The 22,499-nt window shown below is 39.3% G+C and overlaps 1 protein-coding gene across 1 annotated transcript in view; it reads left to right on the forward strand.

Moving 5' to 3' along the window:
* Positions 1–22,499, forward strand: part of tenm1 (teneurin transmembrane protein 1) — a 300,806-nt gene that overhangs the window by 197,287 nt on the left and 81,020 nt on the right. Inside the window, exons 18-21 of the mRNA XM_032555180.1 lie at positions 5,169–5,454; positions 16,374–16,517; positions 16,858–17,110; positions 19,319–19,339. Coding sequence (XP_032411071.1) covers positions 5,169–5,454; positions 16,374–16,517; positions 16,858–17,110; positions 19,319–19,339 — 704 coding nt within the window. The remainder of the gene's footprint in view (positions 1–5,168; positions 5,455–16,373; positions 16,518–16,857; positions 17,111–19,318; positions 19,340–22,499) is intronic.

Here is a 22,499-nt window from a genome sequence, read left to right on the forward strand (position 1 = left end):
CACAGTAGCTGCATTTCCATTGAACATAAAGTTGCACAAATTGGAATTGCGAAAATAAATGTGCTTAATGGAAACACGGCAGTTTCGGAAGTTGGTGTATTTTGCAAAACTGCAATGGAAACACATTTTCCTGTTGTATACAAAAGCAACATGCTTAATTGTAGCCACAAGTTGAAGCGTCTGACTCCTCCAGAGGTCTCACAGCATCGCCCAGTTCATCAAAAGTTTAGTTTGTCATTCTGAACTGTTGAACTCAGCGCTTCTGTAAAATTGGCAACAAACATTTCCCCCAAAAATCCCCACATACAAGTAGCAGCACTTAGAATTATAAGAAACCGACGTCTTCTCTGATGGCTGATGATGAACGCTGTGCCGTGGCTGAAGTATGAATCACTGTCGTGATTTTTAATGACTTATTGCATGAGCAAGTTTTTTTTACGTGCAATTTTAATCGCATTTTTAATTAAACGGAAACATCGCTGTTGCAAAATTCTGTTTTACCGACATTAGCAGAACATCGAAAAAGTTTTGAGGACATTTGTAAAGGAAACGCAGCTATTCTTAAATAATTGTCTAATTTCAAAATTGGAGATTATGTACCATAAAAGATCAACTTTACAGATCCAATAATAAGCAGCCCACACAAACTAGAAAAAGTAAAAATTGCAATAGTCTCTAGAAATCGAAATGAAAATAGGAAAGCTGGTGCAAAAATAAAGACTATTCACATTAGATGTTTAAAAAGCAGGAATGATAGTGATACATGTGAGTTCTCGCACAGTTCCTTCTTACGGGGAAAAAAAACTGGAGTACAACTAAACTGGCAAAGTGCAGAATGTCTCAGTGGTGGAAATGAACGGTCGGTGGTAGGGTTATTTTCTGTTCTGAGACAGCATCAGTCCGCAGCTGAAACAGCAGCTCAGAGCCTCCACTGTCTGATGCAGCGGCTGAGAGGTGGTGTCTGTAGCGGAAGTCAACCAAAATCCTCATCTTTCAAATCTTAGTATCGGATTGGAGCTTTTAAATGATTTATTTGAATATTATCACCAAGCAAGTGATGCAAGTGATTGAAACTGTTTGAAACAATGTTTAAAAATTCTTCATCCCAGCTACTGGAAGTACTAAGTGAGACTTTAAGTGAAAGAGGGAGACATTTTTAAAACAAAACTGAATGTGTAGCAAATAGCTACTGATATAAAACAGCTTGAGTCATTTTCAAAACGTATTATTTTCGCTAATCCTCACAAGGTCAATTATACATAAAGATTCAAACATTTGTTTGATATTTAGTTAATATTTGGTTAAATATCTCTAGAAGTCGAACTCTCACCTCAGGCGTTTTGTAACCATCATCATTCAGACTAGATGTGCGTCCTGAAATTTGAGTTTATTCATTTTTATTGCTTGATTTCTGGCTCAAACTCAATAGGATTGAGATGCAGGCACTGCTGGAAACTCAATATTCACCTTTTTACCATTCCAAAACCAGTTCCGATGTGTGTTTCGAATTATATGAAGGTTTGGTTAAAGTTTTACCAAAACCGTCACCCAGAAGTAAAAGAAAACATATTATGATGTTCAAGAACAACCTGGGAACCACCATCTTTCAACCTTATACTAAACTGGAAGGTGTCATTTTCCACAACGAGGCAAACTGCGAGTTAGTGCTCCAGAAACTTCAAGCTCAAGCTTATACTGTATTTTCCGCACTATAAGGCGCACCACATTATAAGGCGCACCTTCAGTGAATGGCCTACTTTAAAACTTTTTTCATATATAAGGCGCACCGCATTATAAGGCGCATAGAATAGACGCTACAGTAGAAGCTGGGGTTACGTTATGCCTCCATTAGATGGAACTGCGCTAAAGGGAATGTCAACAAAATAGTCAGATAGGTCAGTCAAACTTTATTAATAGATTACAAACCAGCGTTCTGAAAACTCCGTTCATTCCCAAAATGAATAAACAGCCGTTTTATTATTTTCCCCGAGGTAAAGTCAGTGACGTGGTATTTGGTATTTTCGTGACACAGTTTATCTTTTAACAACAGCAAGGTATAACATAGAGTGGAGGGGAACATTTCCTCGATTCAATAAACACGTAAAAAACAGTCTGATACTGTTACGGTAAATCAAACATTGGTGCAATCACAATATATATCCACTTCCGCACCATTGATTCGTTCGTGTTAAATTCTCTCACTGCTGCTCTATTCCCGTGTTCTACTGCGTGACTGATCGCCTTGAGCTTAAACTCTGCGTCTTAAGCGTGTCTCTTAATAGGAGCCATTTTGGGGTCTTTACACAAAACCCATCATGCACCGCGCGCTTCTTCTTCTACGGGGGAAAATGAAGTCGGCGGCTGCTTACCGTAGTTGCGAGACCTGTTGTGGCTCAATATTGGTCCATATATAAGGCGCACCGGATTATAAGGCGCACTCTCGGCTTTTGAGAAAATTGAAGGTTTTTAGGTGCGCCTTATAGTGCGGAAAATACGGTAATTATCGAAGGAGACAATAATTTATCTTTTGGAAACACTTGAGGAAACAATTATGTCTGGATGACTCAAAAAGTGGCTTTCAAACTTCACCTCATGAATCAAAAGGAGGCTGAAGACTGATTTTGGAGTAAATAAAGATGAACAACACCAGAGCTCTTTAGCCTCAGACCCAAGGACAATTATTGGAATATGCTTAATGAGCTCCACTGATTCTGATAAATAGTAAAACACTCTGAATTTTTCTAGGACCTTGTTGATGGCTACTAAAAGTGTGTGGCATCCATGAAACACCCATGTCTGCATGTATTATTCTGAATCTATTGGCGAGCTAAAATGTGAATACATGTAAACCTGAGCACGCAATCCATTCTGTTTTCAGACAATTAAAGTTGTGTGCTCAATGATCAGTCCGCCCGGAAAATCTTCCTCCTTTGTCAGACTTGGAAAGATTCACAATCTGACTTTGTACTCTCTCTCGCTCTCATTTGGATAAACAATTTTCAAACATTGCTCTTAAGAATTTCAATCACTTGCGTCACTTGCTTGATGAAAAATATTCTCTAAAGTCAATTGGATTCATCTTCTGAGTGAGCATTAATTTGCACTTCACTGTGCTTCATTTAACATTTTCCTGAGAGGCTTCAAAAAAAAAAAAAAAAACCCCTCCCAAAAAATGTCATCCCTCGTGATGGGAAGAAATAAGACAATCAAACATCCTTGTGAAACCTGCGCACTACGTGACAATATATGTAGATCAGTAACAATAACTCCTAGATGCAATTTGCTACAGCTCAGCAACAAACAAGCCGAGTCCCAAAGGATTTTGCAAATTTAGCTCATTTCCTATTTACATCATGCAAAGAAGAAATGAGCATAATGCAAATATGCGCTTCCTCCATCCACTTCCCAACCACAAAGGCAAATTAGGTGACTGGAAGGCAGATGTAAAGGTCAGGCTGTTGACTTTCTATTTATTGTTTAACATGAATAGAATAAACAAACTGAATAAACTTAACCATATATGCTCTCCTACCAAGGACCAAAAGTGCTACAATTCAATATGAGTTTCTAAATCTCTAGATACAGTTACATCTGGAATTTATGGCGTAAACATGTATGTGATAATTGAAATAAATCTCCTATGAGGTATATTCAATGAATAAATAGGTTGATTCAAAAAATGGTATGTCGTAGCACCCCATTTCTTTATTTTCATCCTTACCGTCACACGCAGTGGTAATCATCATCTACTGCAGCCGTGATTGATTAGTTTTTGATTGAGTTTCTGTGCAGGTTAGCCAATGAACCAATAAACCAACTTAGTGACGGTTTTAATGATTTAATTGTGAGCTACGGCAAAGAAATAGTTGAATAAATAATAAAATGGCATTATAGACATTTCACTCATGATAAAGTTTTATTTTAATTAAAGATTTTGCATTATACTGCTGTATTTTAATTTTTAAAAAAAATCACTTTTGGTTCTTGATATTCTCTTTTGCATTGGAGGTAGACCTCCGCCCTTATTATTTCACTGACTAGTTCCACTTGAAGCAAAAGCATGCGACTGCCACCACTTTGTATGACACTAGCTGCGTTTCCGTCGACCATATAGTTGCGTAATTTTGACGTTTTGAAAATATATTTGCTAAATGGAAATGCAGCAATTTCAAAATAAACCCCCAAAAAACTTGTCGATTAAAAAGTTTTAGCGCCAGGATGAGGTGTTTTTGTTTTTGCCCGTATCAAAATTGGTTCATCTCGCAAAACTCCAATGGAAACATTTTTTAAATTTGTATTTTTTGCATTACACGAGTCACATGGTGACTCACAGGAAATAGCTGGAGGATAACTTATCACATGAACCAACTTATTCACGTGTGATTTTAATTGTGTTTTCTTTCTATTCCAAAAACCATAATTGCAACATTTTATTTTTTCAACATCAGCGGAATATCAATGAAGTTTTGCTCACGTTTCTAAAGGAAATCCAGCTAGGGAGAAGTGGCGTACTTTGATGTGAAAAAGATTGATCTCGAATCCTTCATTTTTTTTCCAACAAGAACATGATGATGACTATTTTTTTTTTTTATCTTATTTTTTTACTTGAAAATGTGAGATTTAATTCCATCAACGCTCTTGTCTGTGATTTGTTCTGGCAGACTTTGGAGAATTGGATGGGATTTGTAGAAAGAGATGTTCAACACAAACGAGAGAACATTTTATTCCGTCAATGAACAAAACCGCCGCACAAAAGAGGCAGGAAGCAGGAAGGGTCTGAAGAAAAGCAGGCCGTGTTCCAGCATGTTCCACCCAGGACCTAAATGAGAGATGAACTCGCTGAGAATGGTGTGAACAAAAAAAAAACAGCATGATTTTAGGTCTTTAATTCGCACACTAATAAATCTTCTGCAAGATAATAAACTAATATTAACCAGAATGACTTTGAGGCATCTTTCAGTCTAGTACTTAAATAGAAAAACACGATCATAAAAACTTTGAGTTCTTCCTGTACATTCTGTCCTGCAGCTTTCTTTCCCTTTCCTTTACTCGCCAATAGCTGTTCTTTCACCAGCTCATTTTCCAAATGACAAAGTTTTGATGAAACACCTCTCTCTTCCCTGCCGTATTTCTCACTCCGCCCACCCTCCGTCCTGTTCTCTCCCCAGGCGGTTCAGGAGGAGGCCTCCATCCCAGGGGCCTTTCTGAAGCTCAGCTACCTGAGCACCCGCGCCGCCGGCTACTCCTCGCTGCTGCGCATCCTCCTCACCCCGCCGTCCCCGTCCTCGCCCGTCTCCCCTCTGGGCGGTCTGTCCAAGGTGCACGTCCGCGCGTCTGTCCAAGGACGGCTGTATCAGCGGTGGTACCCCGCGGGGCCCGGTCTGGTTCACAAGCTGGTCTGGAACAAGACCGACGTCTACGGCCAGGAGGTCTGGGGGCTCACTCACGCAACTGGTAGGTGGAATATGGAATGAAGTGACACCTCTTTATGTGAGGAAATACAATCTTAAAATAAATAAACATATGGGGCCTGTAGAGCTTTTCAATTTGGTTTGTAAGTCTTCCACCTACTCATTTTTCTTTTCATCTTTGAAATAAAGCAAACAGCCGCTCGAAGAATATTAATATTAGCAATATAAAGAGAATGTCTGGTTCTTGGAAAGTGTGCGAACTGCTATATCTGTAGACTTTCTGTCAACTTTTTGCTGTTGCTGTACTTGATGTTCCGTTACCTGCTTCAGCTATGCGTAGCACCTCGTGATATAAAGCTTCAGTTGCCTTCTTACTTGCAGTGCTAAATTTCTGAACTCCTTTCTGCTGTGACCGCAGTTCATTCAGCCTTTTATCAAAAACCTCCCGGGGCTTGTAAGACAACGCAGTGGTGGCTGAGCATCTTCAGATCCAGCCCATGAAAATCCAAGCTTTAAATAATCATGGTCATGTTTCTTCCTTTTTTATTATTTATTTTTTATTTTGCTTGCCCCAGACTTTGTCTCCTTACAGTCCCACGTTTAGAGCTTTGCATTGAGTGTGTGAGCCAAGCAAGTGGTGTGGCTTTTTTAACTTGACACGTACGTTGGTGAGCCATAGAGGGATCTTATTAATGTCGGTATAGGTGAACCTGCTCAGCAAGAGCGCCTCCCAAATCGTCCAGTTTGAGGGAAAGGTGGTGTGCGCAATCTGCGACGAGTTGCAAAAATTCGGGCAGTGCACGAGGCCAACGGTTGGGGAAGGCTTCAGTGCATCAGCTGTAAGCATAGCTTTGCTCATCACAGGTTTACGTACTGAATATCCATCCAGTTGTCTCTGACATAGGCTTGGTGAAAGTGGTCAAATGTCCGCAGTTGCTTTTTCTGGGGGTTTTTTTCTTCCTTCTGTTGCATCCCCCTCATATCCATCACATGTGTCAAACTCAAGGCGTAGGGGCCATATTTGACCCGTCGTAGCTTTTCATGTGGCCCTCTAGACTCCATATTGCATCAACATTTTTCACAAATCTGCCGAATTCATGCAAAATCAAGAGATTCCCATATTTTTTCTAATTTCACTGCAAATATTTCTCAAAATTGCTCATAAACATTGGGTTTAAGTCACTCCTGCCTCATCTTTACTTGATGTCAAGTTATAGTCCATGATTGATACAGCAGTTAATAAAAAGTCACATTTAACATCACGCATACACAAATGTCGTAAAAAAAATTCCTTGCAAACATTTCCGTTTTAGCACCACAAAATCTGATTTTGAATGCAAAAAAAACACCAAAACAATCGCTGAATTCTACAGAGACTGATCAGTGTGAAAAGATATTTAATATTATTTAATTTTAAGAAATGCTTACTGAAAGTTGAAACAAACAGCTATTTATTAACATTTTAACAATTCAATGGGTTTTATCAACACATTCTGGCACAACCGTCCCTTTAAGAGCATTCAGATTTTTGATATGGCCCAAAATGAAGATGAGTGATTCATTGGGCTAGGTTGCCATTTTCCATTGCTCCTTCTTCCACATGTCCACTGGTGTTTCTTTCGATGAAGGACTGGGACCATTGTGGGAACCTACTCAAGTTTGCAAGTCTGCAGCCCCTTAAGCCAAAAAAACGGTAATGGTCTGTGTATTCTGACACCATTCTGTCAGAACTAGTATTAGCTCTGTCTGCCAACTGAGCTACAGAAGCTTATCTGATGGAACGGACCAACGTTTCGTCCCCGTGTGCATTAATGACCCAAATGCCGGACATAATTATATGTCTGGTCAATGTTACTTCTCTCATACGTGTCCAAATTGAAACTCAGAGCAATAAAATATGACTCATATTTATCTTACCAATGAGGAAAATCATAAGCGAGGGAAAACAAAACATCTCCAGAGTTCACTGTTTGAGATATACAGTATATATATATTTTTTTACATATCGCTGCTGTCGGAGAGAAACCCTGTATCTCCAAAAATAGAGCTTTGCAGGAACTAAAAGAAATGTAAATTTTGACAGTTTGGTCAAAGGCACATTCTCTTTTTATATTTGATTTTTTTTTCTGGAAATGTTTCTCTAAAACCCCAGTGCACAGAAAGGTGTAGAGTTGATTTTCACAAGAAAGCATAAATGAAAACAGGATATAAGCTTCTGCCTGACACCAACAACATATAAGATCTCAATTGTGAATTTCTGTGTCTGAGAGTATTCTAAACTTATTAGATGCGCTCTTCTTATATGAGCGCAGATCATATTTACATGTTTTCCTCATGTTTGATTCAATCATCAGTGCAGGTTTTGCATGCATGGGAAGGGGCACATGAATCAAAAACAGCTTATAGTAGCTTGGCGACGGAAAGAAGATGAAAATTGAATAGTTCTCTTTTATTTATGACCTTTACAGATACCCTTCTTCCCCTCTTGCTGCTATAATTTCATCCTTTTTTGTCACTTGACAAATTCCAAATGGTTCTCGTGCACCGAGATGTAGTTCCAAGACGACATACTCCTCCCTTTCTGCTGTAAGTGGAAAAGACTCCTCTGAATAACTTTGGGATTGTTTATTTTAGGCCATTCTTCTTGTTTTATGTGTAAATTTGTTACTATTCACTAATGTGATCAGCACAATGATTTTTCTTTTTCTCTTCACCCTCGCTAACCATTAGGGTTGCATTGGCCTTTTTTTTTTTTTTTGTATTTATTTGAGCGCCGTGGTTTTCGTGTAAGCTTGATTGGACATCACTGTGTAAGTGATTGACCATTCAGGAAAGTAATCAACCAATTGCGTGCGGACAGTCTCCTGCTAACAAATGGAGAACTTGGCGTCGCATGACAACAACACAATGATTACAGCGTTCGGTTCGGTTCCTTTTATTAGTGATTTAAAAAGCATTGAGTGTAATTCTTAAAGTATATTGAGCTGTGCAAAGAGGGGGAAGAAATAAGTTTAGACTCTGCACCGCTGCACCCAGCACCCTTCATCAGAGCCGGCGTTGTGCTCAGGAAGAGAAATGGAAAGATAGGGGAAGGCTTAAATTTATTTTGCAGAGTGACTGGCTGTTGAGATGTTATCTGCAGTGGCAGAAGGATGCTAGTTTGGAATCATTTTGAAGCCCATTTCTATTGGTGCATACGCCGAGCATAAATATGAGAACGGAGAGCTTTTAGCGATAGCAACCGCTGCCTCTGTCCTTTCTCTGTGTCCTTTGCAAAGCGTGTAATCAGATGGAGCTAAAAAAAAAAATTTTTACTCTGTTGGGAAAATTACTGTTAAGGAAACGTCCAAGGCAGAATCAGAGGTATACTCACACATGTTCGTTTCAAGGCTTTACTTGATCAATGAGGTACAGTCCGAAAAGCATCAAACTTCTAGCTAACACAGAGAGGCTCTCGCTATTTATACGTCCTCACACATGTTGTGTGGTGGTCTCTTCAGCTCTGGAAAAACCCCGAAATGGGAAGCAACTCATAAACTTTAACCTTTTCACATGTTAGCTTCCACTTCAACCATCTATATGTCGATTGTTCTACACCAGTGTTTCTCAAACTGTTTCAGGCCGACGACCACTTACCCCATTCAACAAACACTCACAGACCTTGTAACTTGAAATTGGCCACAATAACGCGTCTCAATATATACAACCTGAAATGAAAATATTAGACTCCTAACTCAAATATTGTCATGAACAATTCTACTTGGTGCATTTTGAGTTATTCACATATTGTGAAAAGTGTAGTTTCTCAGCTTTCCAATTATGTCAAGCACATGGAAATCAAAAAAAGAAGTTTTGTTTTTTTTACTACCAAGTGTTGTATACATTTATGCCTATTTGTAATTTAGAAGCACAATTAAAGAAAAATAGACTTGAGTTGCTTTGGCAGAAAGAAGTATCCTCTTTTGCACCATTAAATATAAAGAATATACAGCCATTTATTTATCTATTGTGCTTAACTACTTTAATCATTTGTATTTAAATAAAAACAACAACAGTTGTTGAGGTGTGAGCAGAGAGCGCATCATAAGCAAAGTCGTAAAAAAACAAACAGTCCTCCCTAAGTTGAGACTTGACCGTTCACTACTTGGAGCCGTTCAAAAGAATTTTCCTAACACTTCACAATTAAGCGATACTTTGTACTTGACTGCCACATAAAATCGCTGTTTATTTGCCCCAAATGGTTGACGTTTGCACGCAAATCGAGAGGTAACACATCCGCTGTCTGTCTGGAGATTGCAACGCCGCAGCTGCAAGCTAGCACTTTCCCTAAGCATTGACATCAGGCTTAGCAGAAGCTTTGTCCAGTCGAGTGTAGGGTCTCTCTCTATAGAGATCGTATCTGTTCCATCTCAGGTCCTCCTCTCCCTCCTGATCCAACCCATCTTCCCCCTTATCTGTTGGGGCAGCATTTCATCTGCTTCACCTTCTGTCCGATCTTTCACCTCCGTTTTATTTTATTTTTTTACTCATTCTGCTTTGCTAAACCACTTTAACCTCCTCTCCTTACACCCTTTGTCCTCCTCTACCTTGAGTGTTGCCTCCTTTTACCATCCCTTCCTGATCTCTCTCTCTTTCCTCTTCCCTTTTTTGTCGTTTCCTCTCTGATCTTGCGCTACGCTTTTCCCCCCTGCCCTCTGTTGTTCTTCTCTGCGTCTTCAGCGTCCTGCGCTCCTACTTCCCCGCGCTTTTGTCGGCAGCAGCAGCGACACAGACGTAGACACAAACACACGTACGCCGCCTGCTGCATGTGTATCTACACGGCTGTGCCTGCAGATTGCCAGAGAGAACAAGAGAGAAAGGAGATCATGCTCTGTTTGCTGGGGTGAACACATTGCCTGAGGCCTCGGCAGCGGAGAATGAAAGCTTTCACCTGTGAGATATTGAATGTGCATTTGTGGACTACAGTGTGCAAATGTATTGTTTGTTGGGAGTGTGTCTATGTGTGCTGGACGGTTTCTTGTAATATAGCTGCAGTAATATCAGGTTGTGGGGCTGTTTTTCTTTTTTTGGGAAGTCTTTTTTTTCTTCTCTCAAATACACAGTCCTGTCCTTTGAGATTGGTTTGCCCGTTTTGTCCTGGAAAAGTTTTATTCCTTTTTTTTTTATTTTTTCAGTTTGATTGTAATTTAAGAGAAAAAAAAAAAGGACAAAGTGTTCCCGGTTCCTTTCTCTTACAAGGTTGAACTCATTGAGTAATTAGGTAATGTGACCGAAAAGTTATTATTATTTTTCACCCCTCGTTTATCATTTATGCTGGAAAAAAATTTCTGATTATGATAAGGATTTTGATGTATGGTTGTCTCAATAAATTTCAATTAATGATGTTAAAAAAAACAACTAGTGGTATTATCGGAAATGTTGTTTTAATACTTTCTCCACAGTTTGTTCCCCGAGAGCATCAATAACATTTGAAAATATAATTAAATTCAGTTACTAATTTCAGCTTACTGATATAAATCACACTTCTTCAAGTAAGTGGCATCCTGAAGAGAAACAGTATTTGTGATGTTTGTGATGCTGTGAATGCTGTGCCATGCAGTCACAGCCATAAAGTCACCTAAAATATAAGAAAGATATATTTGAACCCTTTATCACAATTGTACCACAAAATATTGCTCTAGAATTCTACGTCTACATCTCCCACCCCTACTAAGTGCAATTAGTCTCACTTTGATAGAGTTACATTTTGAAAGTCTGTTCAGGCAAGCAACACTTCTTCACATTTCTCAAGCCTCTATGTTCCCTTCCAATCCTTTAAAAACGAGGTTAAAATGCACCTTAGCTCAAAACATGAAGCAAATGGACTCACTAAATGACCCTTAAAGATAGTTCCTAGATGGAGAACTTCAGTTCAGCGGGATAAGGTTTCCTCTTTGTATCCTCTCTCTGAATCCACCATGTTCCAAACGACCCATTATTCTCCCTCTCCACCGATCACCTAATCGATTGTACACTCCGAGTGGAGACTTAAGTTGGCGTTGGGTGTCTGCAGAGACTTTTCTCTCGGTGTAAGAGAATCTCCCCGAGCTCGGTGCATAATCCAAGCAACCTCTGCTTGCGTATTCCAGCATGTGAACTTGTCTTTATGCTGACTCTGCCCTCTATTTTTCCCTTGAGCTCTAATCAGCTCGCATGCCCGCGGGCCTACAGTGAGGCCAGTTAAGAGAGATCAGTGCCAACGGTGATTGACAGCGACAACCGCTCCTCTGCGTCTCGAGGATCAGATATGTCAAGCCTTCGTCCCCCTGAAGAATATCATTATTTTCATTTAGCCTGTCTGATATCAATCTAGAATGACTGTGCAAAGAGTATCGGACACCCACTGTTTTATTTCTCTATACTGACATAATGACCTTAAAAATAAGACTTTGGTTATAGATGAACCTTGATTTGATGAGAGGGATTTGTTCCAGGATGACATTGTCCACCTCCTAAAAAAAAAAAAAAAGAGTCTAAATGGTCAGTAAATTGGTCGCTATCATTGAAAACTTGTGGTTCTCAATTGGATTCTTGTCGAAAAGCTAACCTGACGTGCCAGACGGTTTAATCACACAAAACATGTCGGGTTGCTAAACCCAACCTCAGATTCTCCGTGAACTGTGATTTCATGCCAGGTGTAAAAAAAACAACAACAAAAAAGTATTTGCCTCAAGATAATTACAATTCTTTTCATCTCGGTATAAACAAAGCACTAAATTACTGTTTTATGTTTTGTTTTTTTGTTGTCGTGCCCCCCCCCCGCCCCCCCCCCCCCCCCCTGTCCTCCTTATAGCACTGAGAAAATTTGCTCCGGTACTTTCAGCTTTCCTGGAAGTCATTGCACTATTTAACTTGTTGTTTGCCTTTCTTGACGTCGTCATCTAATGAAGACGCTGTGAGAACAGATGTTTCACTAAAGCAGGATAGATTTTTTTTTTTTTTTTTGAGAAATGCAAAATCAAAGTAAAGAAAGCAATACAAACTGTGGATTTATACATGCTAAGTGAGTAAGAGATGTCAAAGTGTTTAATTGTTCACTCACCACTAATTATACTGTTTATTACACTAATGATTAACTAGTCTATGAGGTTAGTCAGTTGTTTTTGTTTCCCAAACTTTGCTTGTGCTTCTGTTGCACTCCATACTAATGTTTGGTTTACTTAAGGCTCTGAAAAGTCTGTACACCCCTAATAAAACGCTAAATATTTTGCTATAAATAGTTAGACTGCAATAAATATGTTTTTTTTTTCATGTAATGTGACAGACAAATCTGTTGGGAGGAGACATGTAAAAGTTTAAGATAAAAAGATGCAAAACTGTATTATATTGGAAGTACTTTGTAGAATTAGTTTTTTTGCTTTACATCAAATTATAATGTTTTTGACTCATCAAAAACATACCTGGAGTGTGTGGCCTTCATTCTTTCATGCATGTTTGAGAAACTCTCTAATCTCCCATGGCAACCACTCGGGTGTGCTCGTAGCTTTGCCTACTTCCACAAAGCTCCTGCTTGGAGCTGCAGTCTCCAGCCGAGCTTCTCCGTCATGGAGCTCCATGCCTCCAGTCCTCAGTTCCTTCAAACTAGCAGCAGCAGCAGAAAGGAGCATCTGATGGAAATGTGTGTCTACTCAGCTCATCATACGAACTACTTCTCAGCTCAATGCTCCTAAAAACGGATGTAAATCGCATAATTGAGAATGATTGTATTGACTCCCTGAGTCAGCAAAGAGCAGGAGCTTCTTAAAGTGACACAGGCCAATTTCAAGGTGTTGCATTCAGTTTTCAAGGCGCCCAGTTTTGTTTGATGCTGTGTTATAAAAATACATCATGTTTCTGATTACTGAAGGCAACATAGTTATTTGATTGTGCAATAAAATGGCACTAAGTGCCTGGAAAATACACAATACTGCCCCTTTAAAGCATTTTTGATTCAGTCTGGGAACATGCTTCATCTTGACTTAGCAATATTCGCCATCTTTACAGGTAATCTCTTCTTATCTCATCAAATTTGCATCTACAATAGCTCTCTGACGAATTTTGAATAAATAATAGTTACAACAACATTTAATTTCCCTTTGGGATTAATAAAGTATTTCTGAATTTGAATTTGACAGTTCTCTAAATCTATCAGAATGTGAAGATGTCCATTCCTCTTTAGTGACCCCACACATTTGTTTTGTTGTTGTTAAATTAGTTTTGGACTCTCTCTCAGTCGTTCCAAATCTAGATTTTCCCTCATGAAGTCATTGTTGTGTTTGGTTGGATGAATACCCACACTCCATGTTTACAAAAAAAAAAAAAAAAAATAGCAGATCTATCGCTATGGTTACAATGCATAGCATTATAGCCAAATGTTTCTACTTTTATCTCATCTGTCCACAGGACATTGTTCAAAACAACTTTTATAAGAAGCTTCATTGTTATGAGTGTTTTGAATCCATGATCTGGAATTTTGCCTTATTAAAGCCCTAGACATTACTTTTAAAGTATACAGGAGAAATTTCTACAGCATTATGCAGCCGATGAAAAGTTACAGTAGAAACTTCAAACACTGCTGCTACAAAGTGCCTGTCTCCGCAGTTACCAGATGGACGAGCCGAAAGCATCCTAACAAGTAGCAGGTATGCTGATTAGCGTCTCAGGCCAGGTGGTGTGTGAAGAGCAGAAAGCAAGACAAACTGAAACAGATACAGAAATAAAACAAAAGCAGCACATGGGAAAATCCAATATGATTTTATCAAGCTGCAAAACAGAACACCGAAATACAAAGTAATGAAAAACAACGCCTGATATCAGAAAGTACAAAAGAAATCATAGCAAACCTAAACATCCACAGAGCGTGTCACCTGTCATGTTATTTTTGATTACGGACAAAGAATATGACAGAATTTAATTGAAAAACCCTGACATATCCCTCAAACAGTATCTCTTTGAGATTTATAGGACAAAAAAAACCAACTATGATTTTACAGCTAATCGCAAATTTAAGAATAAATTAACTCCAGTATTGTATCTCAACAAGAACTTTGTTTTAAGGCAAGGAAAACAATTTAGTTTAATAAGAACGCTCTCATTATTCCACTCCATTTCTTCTTTATGCATGGTTATTAATTCTCAAAATAATAATTACGTGCTATCTAAATGTTAGATCCGCTGAATGTGTGAAGTGATCAAAACTTAAGAACGTTTTCAAAATGTTGTATGTGTATGTGCAGGTTTTGACCTTCAAATAACAGAAGTGTTATGTTTGTAGAGGCACATTGAAATTGTATTATAATACATTTAATTTCATCTTTTTGCAACTATTAAAATATGCTTTACCATAATAATTTTTAACTGCTTTAATTTCTAAAGATGATCTCAAGACTGCACTATTGTTAGTCGCAGCCCTAACTATGAGAATCACTGGAATACAGGGCATTATTACAAATGACAAATTGCAAGCATTTCACATCATACTATTAAATAAATGCATTACTGTGTAGTAAAAAACTTATACTATCACTTCTGATTGGTTTGTTTTTAAGGCGTACATTTTTCAGCAGGTTTTTTTTGTCTTAAAATATGCCTTAGCTTTATTCACAGTCTTGTTTTTGACTGTACTGTGTGTGATATTGTAGATTGAAGAGCGACATAAATGTTTGTGTTTACATGTCTTGAGATCTCCAACAGTTTTGTCACCTGTTGGCTTTTAGCATATTTTAAGCAGCAAATTGCTGGTGCAGCACGGTTCCCCCTGCCAAGTAAAAAAAAAAAAGAGCTGTTGATAGTTGTTTCTCATACAGGGAAACCACACACAGCGTATCATTACATCTGAGAGGCCAGGCGGCTAATTCTAGGGCTTCCTTATGAAGACGGACTCCTGATTACGCCTACACTTCTCGCTGATCTCTCCCAAAAACTTACACTGATGAGGTCTCGCTACAACGCCTTTCATCTAACTCAGTGCTCAATACAATTCAGCTCTCAGAGAGACACAGGAAGCATACAAAATGTGGGTTTCAAGTGGTTCTGGAGTGTTTTGTTGAAAATGGGGAAATTAAGCTATTGTCAGGACTAAACAAGGGCTTCTATCTATCTATCTATCTATCTATCTATCTATCTATCTATCTATCTATCTATCTATCTATCTATCTATCTGCTAGCTAGATAACTCTTTGACAGATATCTGACTATTGCTATCTGGCTGGCTAGCTAGCTAGCTAGCTATCTCTCTGAAGATAATGTATTTGATATATATTTTTTTTTTTTCCTTTTTTTTTCTCCGAAGAGTTTTTGCGGCGCTAGTGGCTCGTATTTTTTCTACAGTAGGCAGACAGGAAGGAGGGTGAGGAGAGGAAGACATGTAATGGTCGTCGGGACCGGGAGTCGAACCCGCGACGTCATTAAAAAGCAACATGCTAAGCGAATTTTTTGTTTTCACTGTCAAAAATTTTTGTAACACACTCATTTACTGTACAGCTCTTTATAAAGCAACGCAAGTATAAAATGCTGATATTAGCTGCTCAATTAGTTGGCTATCTACTCGGATACTTGCAATTGACTGTTTAACCAAGCATGTTCTTGTTAGCCTGTCAAACTAAACTGCAGTTTAAGAGTACATAATTATTGTATGGATTTTTTTTCTCTATACAATAACTATTCATGTTTCCAAACATGGAACTCAGAGATAATCTTTGGATTCTTCTCTTTGACTAGCTGACCAGCAGTGGCAGCAATGGGCGGAGAAAGCTTTTGAGTTTGTCATGCATCTCATTAAAAGGTCCTAAAAAGTAGGAAGAATAAGACGGGAAATGTTTGCGCTTCTGAAACTTTAACCTTTTAAAAATGTCAGTGTACATGGATGCTTGTAGTAGGGCCTAGTCAAAACAATTATTGCACAAAACTGAAGTGCTCTCTTGTGTGTCTGCCTTTGCCTTCCAGTATCAGTGGGTTATGAGTATGAGTTATGTCCCGGAGTCATCCACTGGGAAAGGAGGACAGCTCTGATGCATGGATTTGAACTGGTGCCCTCTAATCTTGGAGGCTGGTCCTTGGACAAACACCATGCTCTCAACTTTCGCAGTGGTGGGTGAACTCTTCAGTTTGGCCTAATTTTTAATTGTATTTTTTATATTGTTTTTTTTTGTTGGCGATCATTAATTCATAAGGCGTCAAAGTGCCACAATAAATGACTTTATAAGATGTCAGCTTGTTAAATTAACATAAAAACAATAGGAATGAGTCAGCATACTTCTGGAAATTTAGACGGCACAAAAAGTTGGATGTGGCTTTTCATAGTACTTGTTTTGTTAAACTTCAGCAAGAAAAACAAACAAACTAGGAATGCATTGCCCCGAGGGAATGCACTGACTCGGGCAATGGTTCTGAGGACTTTTAAAGATTTATTGCGTGTCTATTTCCTCAGGAATCCTGCATAAAGGAAACGGAGAAAACATCTTCCTATCCCAGCAGCCCCCGGTCATCAGCACCGTCATGGGGAACGGCTTCTATCGCAGCGTCCCCTGCGGCCCGAGCTGCAGCGGCGCGGCTCGGGACATGATGCTGTTCGCCCCCGTGGCGCTGGCCAGCGGGCCCGACGGCTCCCTCTACATCGGAGACTTCAACTTCATCCGGAGGGTGCATCCGGACGGATACACGAGGACCATACTTGAACTCAAGTGAGAGTGGAGAACTTGGGCATTTTCATGTGTCTACATGACATTGTGCACACATGAAGAATGTGTTTCAGTGTTTTTCGATGTTTATTAAAAAAATTTGAGCTCAGCTGATAAGGGGTTAGCTTTGCATTAGCTCTGGGCTAGCATCGGCACCACTGATCTGTTTGATCTCAGCTGAATGCTCTGAAGTTTGTCTTTTAAGCAGAAGGCAGAAAATGTGAGGTTCAGACATCACAGGCCTTAATCTACCTCTTTAGGATGTGAGAGCAGCTTTTCTGTGAAACAAAGACTCTTTTTTTTCTGTGGATTATGATGATATCTCCTACTGTGCTGCAGGCACTACATTCCCCATTTCTGTATTTTCTCAAGCGTAAAATCTCAATGGGATTGCACAGTCATTTGTCCTGCAGAGTGCTCTTCTTATGTAACTTAACTCTCTCATTTGCTGTCATTATCGTACCTCTGACTAATATTTCTGGTTTCACGGAGACTTTATCTGATACCTCCCCGTCCCCTGGGAGGAAATGCCAAAAAGCTTCCTGTTTAACTTAATATTTAATGTGAAGGAATACAGCCATCTGAATCAAACCTAATCCCGCGATATGAGAGGACTGCAGTGTCTGAATTTTTTCTGAATTTCAGTTTTATTGAACTTATTTAATTTCTGGTCTGCACTTTTAATATGTACTGCATATTAGGCAAAGACAACCTGAGCAAATATAAAATTTGAACGTTCAAATTATTTAACTTATTAAGAGAAAAAAGCTATCCAAACTAATCTGGCCCCATTTAAAAAAAACTTTTAAACAACCTTTGGGGCAATTATTAAAATCAAATGTTTATAATGGCTGCCAATGACTCCAGAGGTGTGGAAGAGTTTGTGCTCAAGTTTGGACTTTGACTAGGCTTCTCCAAAGTATTGATTTTCTTACTCTCTCTTTATTTATCCATTCGGTGGTAGCTGTTCTGATTTGGTTAGGATCTTCATCTTGGTACGTAATCCGAAGAGCGCTTGAACTTTAAAGTCTCAACTTGATAGGATTTATAGATAGATTTAACATAACACAACTTCAAATCAGTTCTTCTCTCATCCGTTCACAGAATATTTACCCAAAAGTCATAGAGATAATCAAGACATCTTTTTGGTAAATATCAGAAGCAGCTCTGTGTTCTTTGTGGTCAGCAGCGACTTCCACCTGCGATCTTTCCCGTGGTTTTCATTTATGCCGACTTTCATCCTTATTGCTGAATCGTGAACTCTGACCTTAACTGAGACATGTAAGACCTGCAGAGCTTTAGAAGTAGTTCTGCGTCTTTGGCGACATGCTGTCAATACACTCTTCCAGTAATTCATTTTGGTAAGCCTCTCCGAGGCAGCCTCCCCACTGTTCCATTTTTTCCTCCATTTGCAGATAATGGCTCTCACTGTAGCTCACCGGTTCCCTAAAGAAATGGCTTTTAAACCTTTTCCAAAGTGATGAATGTCAGCCGCCTTATTTCTTATTCGTTCTTCAGTTTCTTTAGATTGGGGCCCGGTTTGTTGGTTCTGGTTGTACTTAACTAATTTCCTGATTTTACAGCTCTGGTAATAATTAAGCCTGGAAGTGGCTGGTGACTTTGTACTAAACCTTTCAGGGGTGGGGAATTATGTTTTGACATTGGACTGGTATGGTTTGGATGGACCTTTTCTGTCCTAGATAAAGGCCAATTCCATTTGAAATCATTTAAAAACATATATAATTGTGACAAAACAGCAAAAACCTGTACGGGGGCAAGTATGTATTTCATAGCACTGGATGACACTTCCAACTAAGTGCACAATCTAAAATTACTCCCAAAAAATTTACCTCAGATACCCCTATTGAAAATGCATCACCATGTTATCACATCTATTGTCTATAGATTTGTTTAATTCCAATGCAGAGATCATTTGAAATCATTCCTTGAAAACAATGTGTCATCTGCAAACAAAAGGATCCTTTTCAAGTGTCATTAATGTGTAAATTAAGCAGTTTAGCTCCCAATGCTAAACCTTCAGGGTCTCCATATTTTACGTATTAGATCTCTGATGCTTCATCATCAACCTGTACAAACCGTTTTTTGGTTTTTCACTGTGTTTTGCTTTCTTTGCATTGCTGTTCGTCTTTTCTTCGCATTGTAATAACGATGTTCTTTTCTCTTAAACACCTTTCCATGGCTTATCATCAGGAACCGGGACACCAGACACAGGTGAGAACCCCTCATTAGCTCCTTATCTGTATAAATGTACAGTCAACTGCAAGCACACGTCCCGTATCAAGAGAAGACAAAATAAAATAATGGGAAGATGTCGTATAATGGCTCTTTGCACTTCAGACGGATCTATTTGCTGAAAATTGCGTTGAGCTGACTTTCTCCCGGGTGAACAGAAGCCGACCATCACCTCCTCATGCACTACTCCCTTTTGCGGTTGGATCTCTTAAATCCCTGTTTAAAATTCCACCAGGCGATATTAAATTTGTAAACTGGAAATCAGCCAGAATGTCAAGGATTTCATTTTTAGGGGATTACTAAAAGTCTGTTGGGGGGGTGGGGGTGGGTGATGTACTGCGGCTTCGTTTGCTCCCTGAGCCGAAATAAAAGCACAAGTCTGGGAATGGCTTCACCATCATCCCTGGCCCCGAGCTTGATGCGCCGTGTTCGACAGAAGATTAAACAGATGTTGTCGGGGTTCTGTGTGTGCGTGGCTGTCCTCGGCTATCTTGGGTTATATTGAGCCAATCGTTTGTGTGTGTGCGTGTGTTTGTCGGTGTGCTTCTGGGTGTTTTTGTTGAGGAAGATGGTTTATCCGATTTCAAGTCACAGAGTTCTAGTATGAGGAACTCTATTTCCAACGTGCTAAAGTTACAGGCCATGTAAATATCACAACATTAGTTTATGGCTTGGTTTTTATTGGACGGTGTGTACATACGGCCGCACGCAGTGTGAAAATGTAAATATCGCAATTTGGAGTATAATTTCAAACCATGAAGCCTCAGCCATTGTTCCCCCAATTGGGGGAGCATCCGCCTCAGCAGGGTAGCGCTGCAGTTGCCAGAGTTTTAATTGGAAAGAATGTGAGGCCTTGCAAGAAAACAGAGGAAGTAATGAATTGTTTTGAGGGAAAGAAAAGGATTAAACCGCAAAAAACACATGGAAGTACAGTGCCTTGCAAACATATTTGTATTAAACCTTAAAAGTATTTATTACGTAATTACAGTGTAATTTATGCAATGTGCCCGGCCAGCACAGAATAAAACATACAATAGATTTGTATTTGGTCGCCTCCTGGTTAAGTGGAACTTGTACTGTAATTATTATTATTTAGGGTTTTCTACCAGCAAAATAAACTCAGACTGGATGGAAATATAGATTTTCAACTCAGGTTCCAAAGTGAATATAGGTTTGGACTTTGAGCTATTTATTAGCTTAAGCTAATGTGGCGCTGGCTGTATGTTAAGGTTTTCTTTTATCCTGCTGGAAGGTGAACCAACGCTATTCCAACCAACGCTACACGTTTTCAGATTTTAAAGTTTTCTTAAAGTATTGTCCAGTTATAATCTCCATGAAACTTATCCAGTGGTGATCGGCTTTCCTTTCCTGGCTAGAACTAAAGCAAACTCAAAGCATGAGGCTTCTGCCACCATGTTTTACGAGGCTGATCGTATGTTCAAGACTATGTTTAGATTTCTGCCACCAAACCTAAATTCATTTTTTTTCCGAACCTGGAATAAAAATAAAAACAGCAATTGTATCTTTAAAATCAGAAAAACTAAACAATATACATATATATATTAAGTTTCTTTATAGTGTTTTGTTAGGTAGAAGAGGTGTATTTTTGAGTATATCTGACTAGAACATGCTTTCTTTCAACATTGACTTTCCGCTTGCCACTCTTCCATAAGAGCTTGATTTGTGGAGTCTGTGGCCAGAAGTTATTGCTTAACAATTTGATGATTTCTGAAAACAACTGGTACAACTAGGTTTTCTGCACTAAAGTGGCTGATCACAAACTCCCACCCAACTCTTTCCACTTTAATATACTGTACATATGTGCTACTGCGTGTTGGTCTGTCACAAATAAAAAACAATCCCAATAAGACACACTGAAGTTAGTTGTAACCAGACAAAATGTAGTTTTACGTGCTATGCGCATGGGCATCTTTGCGAAACACTGAAACTCTCAGAGCAGAGCTGTTTATAACTCACATTGAGAGAGGAAGAAAAGCAAAACCCAACAGATAAAACAGTTTAACCGACACAAAGTGGGCAAAACGATGTTTTATCTACAACGATTAGACGAATCAAGGAGTCAATATCTGCCGCAAACAAACCGTCTAGTCATAAGGGACCGCATAAAGTGCTTCAAACTGTTAAAAAGTGTTCATGGATGTATCATTGAAACTGAATAGAAGAATGGGTTTATTGTTGCTAAACACTTTGAACGTTCGACGTCGGCCGTCTTGCGTTGACTTTTAAATCCACATGAAATGAACCAGTCTGAGCTGGTTGAATGCTGTTGTGAAATGCAGCAAATTGAAAAACACTCATACAACTGGAGATCTGTTATATGTGAGGGATAGGAGATCTGGAGTCCTGGGTTTAATTTGCATGAACTGGATTCATCTTAGGGCACACTTTGGAGACTCTTTCTTCCGCCCCCTGGAGTTTTTTGCTTTTAGTTCCTGCCTCCTTCTTCCTCTCCACGGCTGCCTTTTTCTTTTTTTTTTTACTGTTAGCAGTATGTTAGCGTTTCTTCTTTATTCTCTTCCATTGTTCTACCAAAGTCAGATACATTAATAATTCATTCCTATTCAACTTTCAAAGCTTTTCACCATGCATCCTTCCCAGCAAAGTGCCTATCAGCTAAAAAAAAAAAGGGAAAAAAAAGAAAAAGGGAGCAGCTTTAACACAAGGTGCTTTCTAAAGGGAAACTATAGGAAGCACTTCCTTTCAGAAACCGCCGTATATTTTGTCCCTTTTTGAATCTGATCAAGGAGGTGCGAGGGGGGGAGGCTGATTAACTTTGCCATCTGAGTTCCCAAACGGTTGATTCAAAGAGATGGGAAGAAAGAACAGCCGCAGTAGATCAACTCTGATGGTTGTTTTGTCATCGGACGCGGAAGGAGCCAGGAAGGGCTGGAAGGGGGGAGCGCCTGTGATGTGGCTGCTGTTGTCGCTCGTTTTCCCTGCTCAGGATGCATGCGCAGGGATCGAAGCGGAGGAAAAATGCCAGAGAAATGATTTGCAGTCTGTAATATGCACGATGCAAATTCCTTCTGTGGTAGCTTCAGCAGGCCCCGAGAAAATATCCCAAGCAGTGCTGAGCTGTGGCACTTTCTGAAAGCCGGTGAGAAACTCTCAGAGGATC

This window comes from Xiphophorus hellerii, chromosome 23, assembly GCF_003331165.1.
Source record: "Xiphophorus hellerii strain 12219 chromosome 23, Xiphophorus_hellerii-4.1, whole genome shotgun sequence".
In the NCBI taxonomy this organism is placed as follows: Eukaryota; Metazoa; Chordata; class Actinopteri; order Cyprinodontiformes; family Poeciliidae; genus Xiphophorus; species Xiphophorus hellerii.